This window comes from Rana temporaria, chromosome 8, assembly GCF_905171775.1.
Source record: "Rana temporaria chromosome 8, aRanTem1.1, whole genome shotgun sequence".
NCBI lineage: Eukaryota > Metazoa > Chordata > Amphibia > Anura > Ranidae > Rana > Rana temporaria.
The window spans coordinates 92,772,622-92,790,812 of record NC_053496.1 but is presented as its reverse complement, the minus strand read 5'-3'; the positions used below and the strand labels follow the sequence as shown (position 1 = coordinate 92,790,812).

General features: G+C 44.1%; 2 protein-coding genes across 3 annotated transcripts in view; one reads left to right on the top strand and one right to left on the bottom strand.

Annotated features, from left to right (window-relative positions):
• ECD (ecdysoneless cell cycle regulator) overlaps window positions 1-1,309 on the bottom strand; it is a 31,762-nt gene extending 30,453 nt beyond the window's left edge. The window contains exon 1 of the mRNA XM_040362286.1: window positions 1,071-1,309. The gene's annotated coding sequence lies outside the window, so the exon portion shown is untranslated. The remainder of the gene's footprint in view (window positions 1-1,070) is intronic.
• The window catches only part of FAM149B1 (family with sequence similarity 149 member B1), a 61,535-nt gene continuing 44,497 nt past the window's right edge, over window positions 1,154-18,191 (top strand). For both annotated transcript variants that reach the window (XM_040362289.1, XM_040362288.1), the window contains exons 1-6: window positions 1,154-1,249; window positions 4,034-4,110; window positions 10,508-10,618; window positions 12,282-12,405; window positions 15,115-15,257; window positions 17,819-17,938. In XM_040362289.1, coding sequence (XP_040218223.1) covers window positions 4,064-4,110; window positions 10,508-10,618; window positions 12,282-12,405; window positions 15,115-15,257; window positions 17,819-17,938 — 545 coding nt within the window. In that variant the 5' untranslated portion in view covers window positions 1,154-1,249; window positions 4,034-4,063. The remainder of the gene's footprint in view (window positions 1,250-4,033; window positions 4,111-10,507; window positions 10,619-12,281; window positions 12,406-15,114; window positions 15,258-17,818; window positions 17,939-18,191) is intronic.

Sequence of the window (18,191 nt, the reverse complement as noted above, 5' to 3'; positions counted from 1 at the left end):
CGCAGCAGAAGACTGCGAGCAGGTGGGTACATCTATTTTACTGCAATATTGCAGATCTCTTCTGCACTAATAGCCTGCCTGCTCACAGTCTGTTGTAAAATTACTTAAAGTAGAAGTCCATGCTAAAACTAAAATCCCTGCATTTATAGCCACCAGCATTGAGAAAAAAAAAAAGCTATACATAACTTTTCTGCCGGCGATCCGACCCCGTGTATAGCGATTTCTTCTTTACAGGGCTAGAAAGGTTAGTGTTAGAATGTTGGTGGCTATTGATGCAGGGATTTTAGTATGGACTTCCACTTTAAAGGGGTTGAAAAACCCTCCCATTTACTTACCTGAACCCGATCGTTTCAGTGACAAGTCTAGCAGATCCAGCCACTGTCTCGGGTCCTCAATGGACAGATTGATAGCAGGAGAAGTATATGGCTCAATCAAATCCAATGACTAAGGATGAGCTTGGTGTGTTCGCATAGAACACGTGCAGAGCCCGTCAGGAAGTGTGCACGGCGCTGCGCTAATAACAGCCAGCGAGACATTTCACGATCCCTGCAGCCGAGCATCAGGACAATGTCTCCCTGGCTGTGATTAGCACAGCACCGTGCACACTTCCTGGCGGGCTCTGCACGTGTTCTATGCGAACACGCCAGAGCTCATCCTTACCAATGACACAAGAGCAGGGGCCGAGTCCTGCTGTCTGTGTCAATGGACGCAGCAGCAGGACTCTGGAGCGCACCCACACAAGTGCCCCCTTGGAAAGCGGGTCTCCAAGGGGGCACTCAATGCGGAGGAGTGCCACAGGGGACCCCAGAGGAGGAGGATGGGGCCACTCAGTGCAAAACCCTTGCACAGAGGAGGTAAGTATAACATGTTTGTTATTTTTATTATTTTTTTTAAAAGAGAGAGAGAGAACACAAGCCTTTAAGTTTCTCTTACACTGAGCGAACTAAAAGCTAATTGGCTGCCAGGCACAGATGTTTCAGATTCTGTCTCCCTAAGTCTTAGCTCATAAGTATATATAATAGTATTGAAGAAAATAAATAATAAGATCTGAAGCCCCCCTGTACACGTACCTGTGCTGAGTTCCTCCTCAGCTGTCACACTACACACACTGCATGGATATTTCCCTGGGTGACATCATCACCCAGCGCCTCCTGGAGGAACATGTGACTAGCGACGGCGCACAGGATGACGTTTCTGGCTGTCATGACGACTATGGAGCGTCCGGACGGCGGCCTGACAGCAGAAGATGGTGAGAATGTTATCACGGAGCCGGAGAAGTCCATGTAGGAGTGAGGAGGGCGGAGGGTGCAGCAGGGGGACTTTTCTTCAAGGAGCGATCTTCTGTGTGTGTGATGGTTCCAGGATCAGCAGCTCTGTAATGGACGTATGACGCCTGATGTGATTGTATGTGAGAGGTTCACACACAGCCTTTAGGAAATCAGAAGATAGGAGCACACCACCCAAACACCATCTGTCTCTGATAGGTGGAGTCTGATAGGCTGAGCCATTCACTGGCTCAGAGTGGAGAGGGATTAGAACCCCTGTCTGATTTCATTGCTGTCTGTGCCCCCATTAGGGAGATTCACCCTCTCTATTGATCCTGGTTACTAAGGATGAGCTCTGGCGTGTTCGCATGCTACACGTGCAGAGCCCGCCAGGAAGTGTGCACGGCGCTGCGCTAATAACAGCCAGGGAGACATTTCACGATCCCTGCAGCCGAGCATCGGGACAATGTCTCCCTGGCTGTGATTAGCACAGCGCCGTGCACACTTCCTGGCGGGATCTGCACGTGTTCTATGCGAACACGCCAGAGCTCATCCTTACTGGTTACTGTTATCATCGAAAAGTAAAAGAAAATCAAATGTTGGGGTTTCCCATGAACAGGAATAGAGGGGAAATCTTCCAATAGTTGTGGAACCAACCAGGGATCCTCTAACTTTGGCGGGATTTTCTCTCACTTCCTGTGTTGGCTATCCACGCATGTGTGCTCGGGAACCAACGGTCACGGTATGGGCCCTGTACAAATATTGTGCCCCTTCTTTAGTGCACATGCGCCGATGATGTCAGTGCAAGCGTATATGGTAAATATCTGCTAAACCATACAGGTTTAGGAGATATTTAGTACCTACAGGTAGGCCTTATTATAGGCTTACCTGTAGGTAAAAGTGGTTTTACAGGGTTTACAACCACTTTAATATAGTACTTAAAGCTCAGCATTTTTTACTTTAATGCATTCACAGCAGTGCTTGTGTTAAACAACCTCTCCCCTAAGGCCTCGTTCACACTGGGTGTATGAATCTATGCCCTGTGTGACGGCTATTTTTACCTGCACAGGAATAAACAGGTGTTCCATGCATCCCTATTGCTGTTAATTGGGACTAAGTAGCTGCACAGACAGAGCTGCTGCTCCCAATGTGACATCTATGTGCACCCCCGAACTTACCCTGGGTGCCATGCACCTGCATGGAGGTCACATTGGGAGCGAAAGCTGTGTCCCGGTCCTAATAAACAACAATAGCATTGCCCACATGGGGATGCATTAAAAGCCTGTTCATCCCCGAGCAGGTAAACATGGTCATCACATGGGGCACAGATTCATACACCCAATGTGAATGAGGCCTAACACTTACCTGCTTTCCTTGTCACCACCATCATGGTCCTCCATGATCCCAACCATTCCCCAGAACTTCCAGGCTGCAGAAGGGAGGTGAGGGCAGGGGAGAGATTGACTCCTGAAGCTGTCTGTCAGGAGGTGGGAAGGAGAAGGGGCATGGCTTTCTGGGTGCTCTGTGTTTGGACACACACAGCCCCAGCTGGGAACATGCTGCATAGGTGTCTCCTTTGCAGATGGCATGGAGCAGTGGGGATCTGTGGCAGGAGCAGTTAGGGAACCAAAACAACCTGGAAGGGTGGATTTTCAAGGAAGCAGGCTACACATTAAATACAAGTCTGGATTTCCTGAGCTAAAATGTAAACAAACCCAAAAAAATTGGTATCACTTTAAAGGGCCACTAAGGAAGAGCTCCAGCGTGTTCGCATAGTACACGTGCAGAACCCGCCAGGAAGTCTGCACGGCGCTGTGCTAATCACAGCCAGGGAGACATTTCCCGATGCTCGGCTGCAGAGATCGGGAAATGTCTCCCTGGCTTTGATTAGCACAGCGCCGTGCAGACTTCCTGGCGGGCTCTGCACGTGTACTATGTGAACACGCTGGAGCTCATCCTTAAGGGCCACACATATTATTCAGTGAATGAAATGCTACAGAAAGATGTCCGAGACTGCAGACACACAATGGGATATAGAGACATACAGTAGGAAAGTAGGTAATTAAATATGATTGTTAAAGTGGAACTTTACCCATAACAACTTAATAAAAATAATGTTCTTTAGCAAGGAACATACATTCCACATTAATAATTGTGATACCAAAATGAATGTGTGCTGTACATTTCCTACAGCATTGCTCATGTTTCTGCTTGCTGGAGACTGCCATTTTGTTGAAACCTAGATCCCCTGAACAGCAGTAAATCTTTAGCCTGTCAGCAGACCGGTCTCTACATTTTTGGCAGAGTGCTGGAAAATGGAGAGAAACTTATGTGCAAAGCAGGGTGAGACAGTGCATTACTGTATTTTACACAGTATATACCTGCAAAAAGGGCCAGCCTAACGTGATCTAGCAGGACTTACATTTCTAAAATAAAGTTCCACTTTGAAACAATTGTGCAATGTGCAATGCATTTAATGTTTTGATTGTGTTTACAATCAGATAGCAAATCTATGGAAAATACCATCATTTAGGTCATGGTTCAGTTTTTGGCCACCATTAGAAAAGAAACAAGGACTACCAATCCCCCAACTTTGTAGAAAATAATTGTATAATAGAGTTGCAACCTGTGGTCAATGGGCACATATAGTGCATTTGTTCCTTGATGTTAAAGGTGAGGATACATATGGAAACAAATGAACTAAGATCACAAATGAAAAGACACTCATTGTAATCGCAAACTAACATGTATATGTCTTTACAATGCAGGCTTCTTGGAGTCGTGATTAAGTGACTAGAATGATTTCCAGATACAAAAGGAAACCAGTATCACAGATTTTGCACATGTAAGTCGAATGTTTTATAACTGAAACAACATTTCTCCTATTTATTTCACATACCTTGTTCCCAAGAACCTCCTGGCTCTTTTACTATCACTGCCGCCTTTGTCAATATTTTTTTTCTTGTGACATAAAGGATTGCTGGACACATCCCTGAGCTGTGCATGTGTGTGATGAAAGAACAAAGGGCTAGATTCAGAAAGAATTTACGTTGGCGTATATAGTAATACGCCGCGTAAATTCACAGCTGCGCCGGCGTATCTTCTTTCTGTATTCAGAAAGCAAGATACGCCGAAATTAGGCTAAGATCCGACTGGCGTAAGTCTCTTACGCTGCCGTATCTTAGTTGCATATTTACGCTGGCCGCTAGGTGGCGCTTCCGTCGATTTCATCGTAGAATATGCAAATGAGCTGGATACGCCGATTCAGAAACCTACGTGCGCCCGGCGGATTTTTTTACGTCGTTTGTGTAAGGCTTTTTCCGGCGTAACGTTACTCCTGCTATATGAGGCATAGCCAATGTTAAGTATGGACGTCGGGCTAGCGTCGAATTTTGCGTCGTTTGCGTAAGTCGTTCGCGAATAGGGCTTTGCGTAAATTACGTTCACGTCGAAAGCATTGACTATTTGCGACGTGATTAGGAGCATGCACACTGGGATACGTTCACGGACGGCGCATGCGCCGTTCGTGAGAAAGGTAATTTACGTGGGGTCATGTTTTATTTACATAAAACACGCACACCTCCTGACAATTTGAATTTGGCGCACTTACGCCGGCAGATTTATGTTACGCCGCCGCAAATTACGGAGCAAGTGCTTTGTGAATACTGCACTTGCCTCTCTAAATTGCGGCGGCGTAGCGTAAATAACATACGCTATGCCTGCACAAACTTACGTCCCCCTACCTGAATCTAGCCCATTAACTACTAGACATTAAAATTAAAGTGGGTGGAAACCTTAATTTTTTTTTTTTTTTTTTTTTTAAATTAAGACTTCTACCTGGTACAGTAGAGGATGTCAAGTCATCTGTGCCCAGTCTTGTCACGATGAGTTAATCCAGCTCTGAGCAATACTCTTGTCTTTTTTTAGTACGATAAAAACAGCATTTTAGCTTGCACGTGATTGGATGATAAAATCAGCAGCGCTTCCCCTCATTTCTGATCTACACCTCAGACTTACAGCGACTGAACTTCCAAGGGCACTTGCAGTGCAAAGTGGATTTGTCTTTCGTAAATAACCCCCAAAGTGTATGTGTAATATAAAGTGAAGAAATTTAAGAGCTCATAGTGAGTGAACGGTACATGAAGTTAATACCAAATAAATATAAAATTATATTTAACCAAATCATGCGATTAAATTTCATAAAAAGTCCATAGAGTGCATACGATAAATTTCATTAAAGTCCATATATAGTGCAAAGCAAATGTGCAAATTACTATTTAGAAATAAATATAAATCAACAATGAGTGAAAAAGTGCTGGTGCGAAAATTGAAGTGCTGTATTGTATCAACAGAGTGACACTGTGACTTCAGTGCTTAAAATCTTCGATGTGTTTCACACCTGTGGGTGTGCTAACTTCTTACCTTACTGCTGTAAGGTAATCCGCACAATCAAGTAAGGGTGGGTCATTATACACAGGGAAATCCCTTCAGCGTTCCTTCCTGATGGTTCAGTTTAAACTACATCCTGGATACTGCTTCCTATATGTTCCTCAGTGTAGAGTCCTCAAGAGATCATCTCAGGGAAAAGCCATATCGGTCATGGCGGAGGAAAGATTAAAAGAAGGAAGATGCTTCCATAGTGTAGTATGTTATTAAGAATATTTATTTTAAACAAAGCCAAAACGTAGAATAACTCGCATTTAAAAATTGGTGAAGAGGCACATAAACAAACGAGCAACGAGCTTGTGGGCCTGAACATCGCTTCCGGTGTCCGTCTTTTCCAATGCGTGTCGTCACAAGTCACGTGACTTGATCAGGGATCATTTCGTTATCTCATTCACAGCATTGATTCCAGCTTCACATCCCTCCTCCTTTCTTCTTCAGCTCTCCCAGGATTGGCTGCTCCACACCTCAGCGTGATTGGGCATGTTGAAGTCATGTGGTGCCTTTCCTGAGTTTTGACTGGATGGCACTCAAGTGAGGAGCTGGAGAGTGTTGGTATACTTTTGGTGTCCGATACATACAGACTTTTAGCGGTTAGTTTAAGGATAGTGGTATTAATAGGTAGATGGAATGTCATTAACGTGGATGTAAACTCACCCTCATCCGTTCTAAACTACTGCCATAGTGCTGATCTATAAGGATATACATGCCTCCTGCATGTATCCTTACCTGTCAAATGTCTCCCCTCTGTCTGTTATGAGACCCAAAAAACTGCAGATTCTGTGGGTGGGTCTGTTGTCTAGAGCTGTGTGGGTGGAGTCGTGATGTCAGTAGACTACCCGCCCACCTCTACACTCTCCTTACACTAAATTCTGCTATGATCAGTAACATCCAAGTCAAAATCCAGAAAAGTACCCACATGACTTCAGAAAAGGAGTGGGGGTTGGAATTAAAAAATAATGCCTGTCTCCAGGCTAGTGCATGAGATATGTAAATAACCTGTCACTCACAGCAAGGGGGCGGAATGGACTAAGGTTTTTCTCTGTAAGTCCGTTTTATTTTACTGAACAATAAAAGAGGATTGCTCAGAGCTGGATTAACTCTGTGTGGCAAGACTGGGCACAGATGATAGGAATCCTTATACTGTACATTGTGATAGCAAAGAATTTATTTTTTTCGGGTTTACATCCACTTTAAACCTACCTAGATTGTAAGCGCTAACGAGCAGGGCCCACTGATTTCTCCTGTGTTGAATTGTATTGTAACTGTACTGTCTGCCCTCATGTTGTAAAGCGCTGTGCAAACTGTTGGCGCTATATAAATCCTGTTTAATAATAATTTTAAAAAGTGCATATCATATAGCCTTACTTATAATTTGTTGGGTCTCTTTACTTTTTTCTTCCCACTATCTTCCTTTTTAGTACATGATTATTTTTTTTATTTTTTTGCCCTGAACATTACATCCGCTTCTACAGTGGCTCCTGTTACTAGCAGACTCTATAGAGCCACTGAAAAAAAGAAGAGAAAGAAAGGCGCACCAGCCTAGTGTGTTACCGTTGACAGTTTAATAAAATAAAATGGTAATAGAAAACTACTCACAAGAGAAATGTCATAATAGGCTTGTCAACAACGATATGGTAGATACCCCTCGACCTAGGCTGGGCTCTGAAGAAGAGGTCCTTGTCGCCTCGAAACACGTCAGCCGGCAGCGACACACCTTTATCCCCCCCTATTCTGGAGTGTGGGTCGAGGGGTACCTACCATATCGTTGTTGACAAGCCTATTATGTAATTTCTCTTGTGAGTAGTTTTCTATTAGTATTTTATTTTATTAAACTGTCAACGGTAACACACTAGGCTGGTGCGCCTTTCTTTCTCTTCTTTTTTCCGTTTTCTACTAGGACATTCCCCGTCCATGAAGGTCAGCAAGGCCACTGTTACTGTTTTTGACACTGTTGGTGTTTTCCATGCGGAATATTAAATAACTGTTGGACAACCCACCCGTGCGCAGGAGTTTGTTTTTATCTGTCTATAGGAGCCACTGCAACATCTGTGCTCCCCAACAGGAACATAAAAATGATATGCATCTGCTTTGTGCGCCGACATGCATAGGCGGCACAGAGTGGCTAGAGATGCAGGGTATGTAGATCCACCCACCTCCCTGTCCAGGTGTCTAGGATTTTTACACTATACAAATAAAAGAAAGTTAAAGGGGTTGTAAACCTTCGTGTTTTTTCACCTTAATACATTGTATGCATTAAGTTGAAAAAACAACTTGCACTGTCCGACCCCCCAGCCCCCCTGTTTTACTTACCTGAGCCCCAAATTTCCGTGGGTGCGAATCCACGTTGCTCTCTCCGAGGCTTCTCGGCTCTTCATTGGATAGATTGATGGCAGCGCAGCCATTGGCTCCCGCTGCTGTCAATCAAATCTAATGACGCGGGGGTGGGGCCAAGTCATAGGCCCCATACACACGGGAGGATTTATCCGCGGATACGGTCCAGCGGACCGTTTCCGCGGATAAATCCTCTCGAGGATTTCAGCAGATTTGAATGCGATGGAGTGTACTCACCATTGCATTGAAATCCGCGCCAAGAGGGAGCTGCGGTGGCTCAACGCGATTGGCACTGTGCTGACAAGCCATTCACCTCTGCAGCTAGAGGTTCGGATCCCGGTCTCGGCTTCATGTGAATTGAGTTTGGTGGTCTCAGCCCGGCTCCCGGTGGGTGTGCTATGCAAGGTTAGTACGGATGCTTAGTACGCCCACCCCCCTCCCACAAAAACCACCACACCTACACACGCACTCTAAATTGGGTTAACACACGCACTTTGACCACGCGGTCTCTAAAAGAGAGGCGAAGGACTAATGGGGCTGGTTGAGCGGGCTAATCCTCTCACTCCCTTATAGGGAGTCCCTCTGCCCCGTTGGGCTTCAAAGCGGAGCAGGTAGGGTGGGCTGTGTGGGAGGACCCCCTCACACACCCGCCATTGCCACCTGGGGCATGGAGAAAGATGGCAGATTGCCTCTGGGGGAGGCCTGCCTACTCCCAACTCCTGCAGTCCGGCTCCTCTCTCGAGTACACGCACAAAATACACTTTAGAGAAAAAAAAAAAAAAAAAAAAAAAGAAATCCGCGCCAAAATCCTCTGGCGATGACGTGTCGCGCCGTCGCCGCGATTATGACGTGCGTGTCATATAAGGAATTCCACGCATGCGTCGAATCATTACGACGCATGCGGGGGATCCCTTCGGACGGATGGATCCGGTGAGTCTATACAGACCAGCGGATCCATCCGTTGGAATGGATTCCAGCAGATGGATTTGTTTGGCATGTCAGCAAATATTCGATCTGCTGGAATCCATCCCAGGGGAGAAATATCCGCGGAAACAGATCCGCTGGCGTGTACACACCATAGGATCTATCCGCTGAAACCCATTTGCTGGGATTTTTCAGCGGATGGATTCTATGGTGTGTACGGGGCCATACACTTGGCTTCTATGGACACGGGAGCGCGCCTGCAAGGTAACCCCCTCGAGAGAGAGCTTCCCAGAGAGGGTTATCTAATGCGTGGAGGAGCCGCCGTGGGACCCCAAAAGAGGACGATCGGGGCCACTCTGTGCAAAACGAGCTGCACTGTGGAGGTAAGTATGACATGTTTGTTATTTTAAAAAAATTAACCGGAAACCTTTACAAACACTTTAATTAACCCCTCCCGGTCCTTTAGCATACCTCCCAACTTTCTGAGATGGGAATGAGGGACATCTATTGGCAAATGTATGTAGGCATAGGCCACACCTCCCTTAACCACTTCCATACCGGGCCTATTCTGGCACTTCTCTCCTTCATGTAAAAATCATAATTTTTTGCTTGAAAATTACTCGGTACCCCCAAACATTATATATATATATATATATATATTTTGCAGACACCCTAGGGAATAAAGTGGTGGTCATTGTCTTTTTATCTCACACGGTATTTGCCCAATCATTTTTCAAATGCCTTTTTTGGGGAAAAAAAAGGTTTCATGAATTAAAAAACAGTAAAGTTAGCCCAATTATTTTGTATAATGTGAAAGATGATGTTACGCCGAGTAAATAGATACCTAACCTGTCACGCTTTAAAATTGCGCACACTTATGGAATGGCGCCAAACTTCGGTACTTAAAAATCTCCATAGGTGACGCTTAATTTTTTTTTTTACAGGTTACCAGTTTAGAGTTAGAGGAGGTCTAGTGCTAGAATTATTGCTCTCGCTGTAACGCACGCGGCGATGTGTGGTTTGAACGGCATTTACATATGTGGGCGCTTCTGAGCGTGAGCTACTGGGGACAGGGGCGTTTAAAAAAAAAAAAAGAAAATTAATGTTTTTTTTATTTTACTTTTTTTTTTTTTGATCACTTTTATTCCTATTACAAGGAATGTAAAAATCCCTTGTAATAGGAAAGGTGTGTGACAGGTCCTCTTTATGGAGAGATGTGGGGTAAATAAGACCCCACATCTCTCCTCCAGGCTGGAAAGCATGAGATCGGGATAAAAATGTCACTGATCTCATGCTTTCACGCCCAGGTACCCTACCCGGGCGTGACGTCATAACGTTGCGCCCGGCCTCCGACGGTCATAGAGATGACCGGTGCTCTTCATTCGGCGAGGCTTGTGCATCACCTAGTAACTGGATTTGGTACTTGTTGAATGAAACATACAGGAGATATGTAATATCTGTTTTCTTGTGTTCCAGCCCTATACAATGTGACCTATGTAGTTGATTTATAAATAATGTATATCTTTTGTGTATATTTTCAGAAATCAGACACTTGCAAAAGCTGCAGAGAATCATCCTCCTCCGGACAGAGTAGACAGTTTACCTGCATCTCGTGGCAGTGAACGATATGTAGCAGCTTCTGAACATGAAAGGTACAAGCTGGATTGCTTTTTATAAGAAAAGTAGAAGCACTAGCTTAGTAATGATAAAACACAGCAGGGGGGGGGGAATGCAATAAAAGCTGCTGCACCACTTTTTTGGCTTAAAATGGTAAGTTCACATTTAACCACTTCCCTACCGCAGGACGTCATATGACGTCCTGGACTTTCAGTGGGGATATCTGAAAGATGCCTGCAGCTACAGGCATCATTCATATATCTATCTCTTCAGCCGGCGATCCTGTGTACCATAAGAATGATCATAGCGGCAGTTCCGACGCTTGATCGTTCTTATAGGCGACAGGAGGGGACGTTCCCCCCCCCCCCCTCCCGCCGCCATCCGGTGCTTCTCCGGGCTCTCCTGTGCCATCGGAGACCCGGAGAAACGATCTGCCGGCGCCGGATGGGAGGCATGGAGATGACTGGTGCAGTGCGCTCACGACCGTGTTGCGAGCTCCGTGCCCGCAGGACCCGCGGACTCGAAGAACGGGGAGATGTTAGTGTAAACACATCTCCCTGTTCTTCCTAGTGACATGTCACTGATCGTCTGTTCCCTGTCATCGGGAACAGCGATCAGTGACGTGTGACACGGAAAACCACGCCCCCTAACAGTCAGCACTCCCTAAGTCACACTTAACCCCTTCAGCGCCCCCCTACAGGTTAACCCCTTCACTGCCAGTGTATTTTTTACAGTAATATATGCATTTTTATAGCACTGATCGCTGTAACAATGATAATGGTGTCAAAAGTGTCTGATGTGTCCGCTATAATGTCGCAGTCACAATAAAAATCGCTAATCGCCAACATTACTAGTAAAAAAAAAAAAAAATAGTAATAAAAATGACATAAAACTATCCCCTATTTTGTAGACGCTATAACTTTTGCGCAAACCAATCAATAAAAGCTTATTGCGTTTTTTTTTACCAAAAATATGTAGAAGAATACGTATCGGCCTAAACTGAGGAAAACATTTAATTTTTTATATATTTTTGGGGGATATTTATATTAACAAAAAGTAAAAAATATTGATCAAATACCGCCAAAAGAAAGCTCTATTTGTGGGAAAAAAGGACATCAATTTTGTTTGGGAGCCACGTTGCACGACCGCGCAATTGTCAGTTAAAGCGACGCAGTGCCGAATTGCAAAAAGTGGCCTGGTCTTTGGCCAGCCTAATGGTCCGGGGCTTAAGTGGTTAATAGGTGTAATATAAGAGTAAATATTTTTTTTTTGCTTGACTACAGATATGATTAAACAAAGCAATTTGTGGTTGACTTCAGCCTAGGTGTTGTTCAGTTAAATTATGTTTTCCTTTTCTGTTTGAATAATTCCATGACGATTTGCATAATCGAATACTGGATGTGTGGACCACATGCAGCCACCTGCAGACTGTGTGACTCGCCATTTGCAAAAGAATCTTGATTGGCCCAGAAAACACTTTATTTACTATATTTTTCTCTTTCAACCAGTTACTGTATATGGCAAACTACAAATATATTGTTTCTGGTTACAGCATGCATTATATATATATATATATATATATATATATATATATATATATATATACACACCAAACCAGAAGAGTGTTAACCAAAATGTTTAATTGTTTTACATGAGATGATTAGTGAAGGAATCTTTGTTTTGTTTTTTTCCCCCCAGTAAATCGGAGGTTTCAGAAAATTCTGAATTCCAGAGAAATGACACAGAGCTGTCATGGTCAGAATTTCAAAGTTGTGCTGAACTCTCCACTGATAACAGCTCAGTTATATCTTGGGGCTTTGATGTAAGTATAGCGAATGCTTGACTTAAGCCGCGTACACACGATCGGTTCGTCTGATGAAAACGGTCTGATGGACCGTTTTCATCAGACGAACCGATCGTGTGTGGGCCCCATCGGTTTGTTATCCATCGGTGAAAAAACTAGGAACTTTTTTTTAAATTATCTGATGGTTAAAAAAACGATAGAAAAAAACGATCGTCTGTGGGCACGTCCATCGGTTAAAAATCCATGCATGCTCAGAATCAAGTCGACGCATGCTTGGAAGCATTGAACTTTATTTTTCTCAGCACGTCGTTGTGTTTTACGTCACCGCGTTCTGACATGATCGGTTTTTTAACTGATGGTATGTAGGCAAGACTGATGAAAGTCAGCTTTATCGGATATCTGATGAAAAAATCCATCAGACCGTTTTCATCGGATGAACCGATCGTGTGTACAGGGCATTAGAATTTCTTGGGACACGCACTATATCTGTTCATATTAACTAGTTTGGCATTAGAGCAATTGCTTTAATTTTTGCACTCATATAAAAATCCCAATTTTTTTCCATAAAATTACTTAAATCTCCAGAACATTATTTATTTTCTGAAAGCAGAGGCCCTGTAGAGCAGAGGTCGTCAACCCCCGGTCCGCAACGCCTCTCTAGCTGGGCCGCAGCGCTGAGGACTCTGTCCCGGCCGTACGGCCGATATATCCGGGTCACGGACATAATGCAAGCTGCCCGAGTAGAGAGATGGCGTCATCTCTCTGCGCTACGCAGAGGCGCGCCGCTGTCCCGCCCTAACATACGGGGCTGCAAGGCTACGCTACACAGCGTCGCAGCCGCCCAATGAGAGCAGAGAGAGAATTACGTCATCTCTCCGCCCACCCCCTCTATGCATTCCCGCAAGCGAACGGCTACCCTCACATTCCCGCCCTGAGACTGTAAGTACAGTGGGCACTGGCTGCAGCGAGGTCCCCTGGAAGTTCGGCCCCCCTCCTCCTTCCCGCGGGCCAGTTAGAAAGTGCAGCGCACTACGCGCATGCACAGTAAGAAACCAGCTATGAAGCCAAAAGGCTTCACTGCCCATTTCCCTTACCACGAATGGCGGTGGCAACACCCACGAGCCGATCAGAAAATTGACTGTGGGGGTCGTCATCGTGGGATCCCTGGACAGGTATGTGTCCTAATATTAGAAGTCAGCAGCTACAGTTTTTGTAGCTGCTGACTTTTTTATTTTTTTGGCGGGCGGGCTGGACCTCCTCTTTAAGGGTTCACTGCTTGAATACACCAGATTTCTCAGTACCTGGCACTGTGCATGCTATCTCATGTTCATTTCTTGTGAGAGCAATTAAGTTGATCAAAAATGTTTTTAAACGGACAGTGTTAGGCCTCTTGCACAGCTTGAAAAAGCTCAGTACAGCTTAATTAATTATAAGGGGTCTATGCACACAGGCGCGTAAACAAGCGTTAATGGGCTGTATTTTAGCTCAGTAAAAAAATAAGCTGTACTGAGCTTTTTTTTTTTTTTTTTTTTTTTAAAGCATCCCTGTAGCCCTGTGCTCGCGCGTTAGGAGAACGCCAGCATCAGTCCCGCAGGCATATGTAAAAACAGAGATTGCACCACTCATGTGAGGTATCGCTACAAGTGGCAGAGCGAGAGCAATAATTCTACCACTAGACCATTTGTGTAAATCTAAAGTGGTAACCTGTAAAGGCTTTTAAAGCATCACCTATCGATAATTTAATATACCGTAGTTTGTCACCATCCACGGCATGTGCAATTTTAAATTCAATAAGTGTATTTCTTCCACAAAGTTTGTGTTTAAAAAAAAATGCTATGCAAATACAGGGTGGTATTAAAAAAATGCAATACCCACCATTTTATTCTCTAGGGCTTCTGCTTAAAAAAAAGATGTAATGGGGGTTCTAAGTAATTTTCTAGGAAAAAAAATGCTGATTTTTACATTTATGTGAGAAGTGTCAGAATAGTCCTGGAGAGGATGGTTAAAAGGGCAACAGCCTAAATTTGTTAAACAAACCCCTCGCTTCCAGGAAGGGAAGTCAGAACAGACCGGGTATGTTTATTAGAAAAAAAAAAAATGATTATAGCCAAAGCCAGGGGTTACAGATTGGTAACCCTTGACATCAGGGAGAGGGAAAGAAATATTAAAAGGAATGTTCCCATGAAAAATAATCTCCAAAAGAGAGAGATGTAGGTATGAGAACTCTGTGAGTACGGGGAAAGAAATTACTAAAGTCAAAAATATATCCATGTTGTATTAAGAATTTTGATTAAAGATAAAAACTTTAGGAAAAAAAATATAGTTAAGAGGTTTCCACAATAGAGCTGAGGAAAAGGCATCCAACCTCCTGGGACACTAGCCAAAAAAATGAGGCATGACATTTGGAGGTGGGATTATTTGTGGGCTGGCTTAACATGTTTTATTTTGTCAGTGTTTAGACCTCCTGAAGGTGGCAGTATAACCCACATGTCCAAGACTTCAATCCTGTGTCACTCAAAGGACATTAAAGAAAGTAAATGTATAACTTTTTTTTAACATGTACTTTGCCCTGCCGTCAATCTTTGGATCTTTTTTTTTTTTTTTTTACTGTGGCAACTATACTCGGGGATAGAAACCAAAGATAAAGCTATCCCAAGTAATTGTAGAAATCATGTAGTAATTTTAGGTGGAACTCCTGTGGCATGTGATACCTTTTGCTTTTTACAGGAGTTTGACCAGGCCGCAACACGTCAGGTGCAAAAGATTTTCAAACAGATTGATGAATTGCTCTATGAACAGAAGGCCAGCACATTGGTGGAGGGTCTACAGGAAGAGTGCCACCAATGGATGTCCTCCTTCCCACATCTGCGGTATGTCACTGTGATTGCAGACTCAAGGGGTGCGATCTGTCCCAAGGGGGGGATGGGACTCGCTGTGCTCTCACACACTGCACACATTGAGAATTCCCGCCTACACTCTCTGCTTCTCCCCCCCCCCCCCCAACTTGCTGCTGCCAATGGTTGCTAGGATCAGTAGCATCCTGGTAACCCGATGACACGCTTCCCTAGCATGCACAGCAGAATGAAACTGCCTCTGTACAGAGCTGCTTTCCCCCCTGACTCCAGCTTCCACCTCATGGCTCCCACTTCTTGCCCTGTGAGGTAAGGGGACTCTAATCTAAGAGGGGGGGCTCTTTATCCGAGGGGGATTCTGATTGAAATGGGCACGCTAATCTAATGTGGGATGCTGATCTAAGGAGGCACTCTGAGGGAGGGAGGTCTTGCATAAGGGAAGATTCTGATCTACAGGATTAATACTGCTGATCTAAGTGTGGTGGGGGGACTGTGATCTGAGGGAAATTATAATCTAAATGAGAACTCAAATGTAAGGGGAATGTTGATCTAAGGAGGCACTCAGATCTAAGAGGGGACGCTGCTCTAAATAGGGACTCTTCCATATGGTAAAATTCTGATCTACAGAGGGGGGCTGTGATCTGAGGAAAGACTTTGGTTTAAGGGGTGACTCCTGATCTAGAATGGAAACTTCAGAGCAAAGAGGGGTTTCTGACCCAAGGAGGGAGTCTGAACTAAGGGGGGGGGGGCTGATCTAAATGAGGATTCTGATCAAAGGGCGGTTTTTGACCTAAAGGGGACTCTGATCCAAGGGGAGAATCTAAACTTAGGCTAGGTTCACATCTGTGCAGCAATACAGTACATATGTTGCATGGGCACAGCAGCCCATTTGTTTGAATGGGTTGCCATGCCTCCTTTTGTAAGGGAAGATTATGATCTAAAGGGGCACACCAGATATAAGGGGGGCTCTGATCCAAATAGTTTATTCTGATCTAAAATGGCACTATGAGCTAAGGGGGTATTTCTGATATAAGGGATGATGGAAGGAAGGTTTCTGACCTACAGGGTGGGGTCTGAAAGAATAAGCAGACCTTTCAGTTTTGGTGCCAGTGTTATTATTGCATCCACTGACACCAGTGTTGGCAGTTATTATTGGGCTTACTGACACTAGTGTTGGGGCTTATTGTGGTGTCCACTGACACCAATGCTGGGGCTTATTTTTGTGTCTAATGACACCAATGTTGGTGATTATTGTTTCTTCCACTGACACCAATGTTGGTGATTATTGTTTCTTCCACTGACACCAATGTTGGGGCTTATTTTTGTGTCTAATGACACCAATGCTGGTGGTTATTGTTGCGTCCACTGACACCAATGTTGGGCGTTTACTGACACCAGTGTTGGGGGTTATTATTGCTTTCACTGACACCACTGTTGGGGGTTATGACTGTGTCCACTGACATCAGTGCTGGGGGTTATTTTGACCACTGACACGAATTCTGGGGCTTATTTTGCACTCGTTGACACACCATCATTGTACTTCCAACTTTTTCAGTGTGTATTGCAATACGCTACAAAAAAATACAGCAAGACCAATTGAGGCAATATGTTGCTATTGTGCAGCCCGCTGGAGGTGTTGGGTCCATACTTGAGGCCCTCTATGATTTTCATGCTGACCAACACTGTTCTTTTTTTTTTTAAATCAAAGTCTGTTTTTTAAGCAAAAAAAAGAGACAGTACACACATAAGGATATTATGACCACCACTGTTCTAAATAATAACTAGAACCTCAGAGCATGGTTGAGTGACACTGTACATATTCCACAATGGGCAGGTATAGTACACAGGGCTGGTCTCCACTCTGTACCATACTGTGGGTCATGTATTGAGATTCCAATCAATCTCTCCGGTCTGATGTATTTTAATCTGCTTTCTGAGTTATTTGCTCGATAGATGTGTATAGGGTAAAACAAGGCCTTTTCTACAGGGGGAAGATCAGAACAAAGCCAAGTTATGCTCATACAGAACACATAAAACCTGGAGGGAAGTTATTGGGTCAAAGGGGACATTTCTATGTCTGAAACATTGATAACCCTTAAAGTACCTACAAAACACAGACTGAAATCTCTAAAGGCTTGTTCCCACATGAGATTGGGGGGCAGTAAAACCCTACAGTTGAGCCACATGAGGATCTACATTAGATATAGAATCTAACAACCCCTTTTTGATGTACACATCTCCAGAAGCTTGATGACTATTGGGGTCAGGGAATCATATGGGATGTTCACAGATTGCCTCAAAGACATTTTTTTTCAGAACATATTTTTAATTTTTAGGCTTGTGTATAGGTTTCTTGTGCGTGGAGACCTGTGCTGTGTAGAAATCATTGTATGGCTCTCAGCAGTACAATAATTGTATCCAGTAGGCTATATCAGGGTAAAATAAAGAGAATTACAATAATAGCAACATTGTAATAAGCCAGTCAAAAAATCAATCAATCTATATCAAAAAATGAATTACTTTGATGGGGATAATTTATTTCTATCCATGCTTATTCTGATCAATGTTTTCTATTTCAGAATACAAGGCAGGCAGACCGTGGCTCCAATTGAAGATGGGTACAGGTGGTATTCCAGCCAGCCCTCGGAAGCTGCTTCTTCCACAGCCTACGGTTCAACCCATGGCAGAGATTCCAATGAGTGAGCGTTACATTAACAAAGTAATATTTTGAGGCTTAAAAAAAAAAAACATACAAAAGACATTTTAGGTTATTGTGCATTTCTAACTTTGTGGCAACATTTTGGGGAGGCCCTTCTGTCCAGCTTGAATGTGCTCCTGTGCACAAAGCTAGCTCCATAAATAAGCTCAGCAAAGCTGGCCGCCCTGCAATCAGCTCAAATAAAAACTCCAATGTGTTTCTTTAGTGCTAGGTTTGTGCTGTTTTGTTCTATA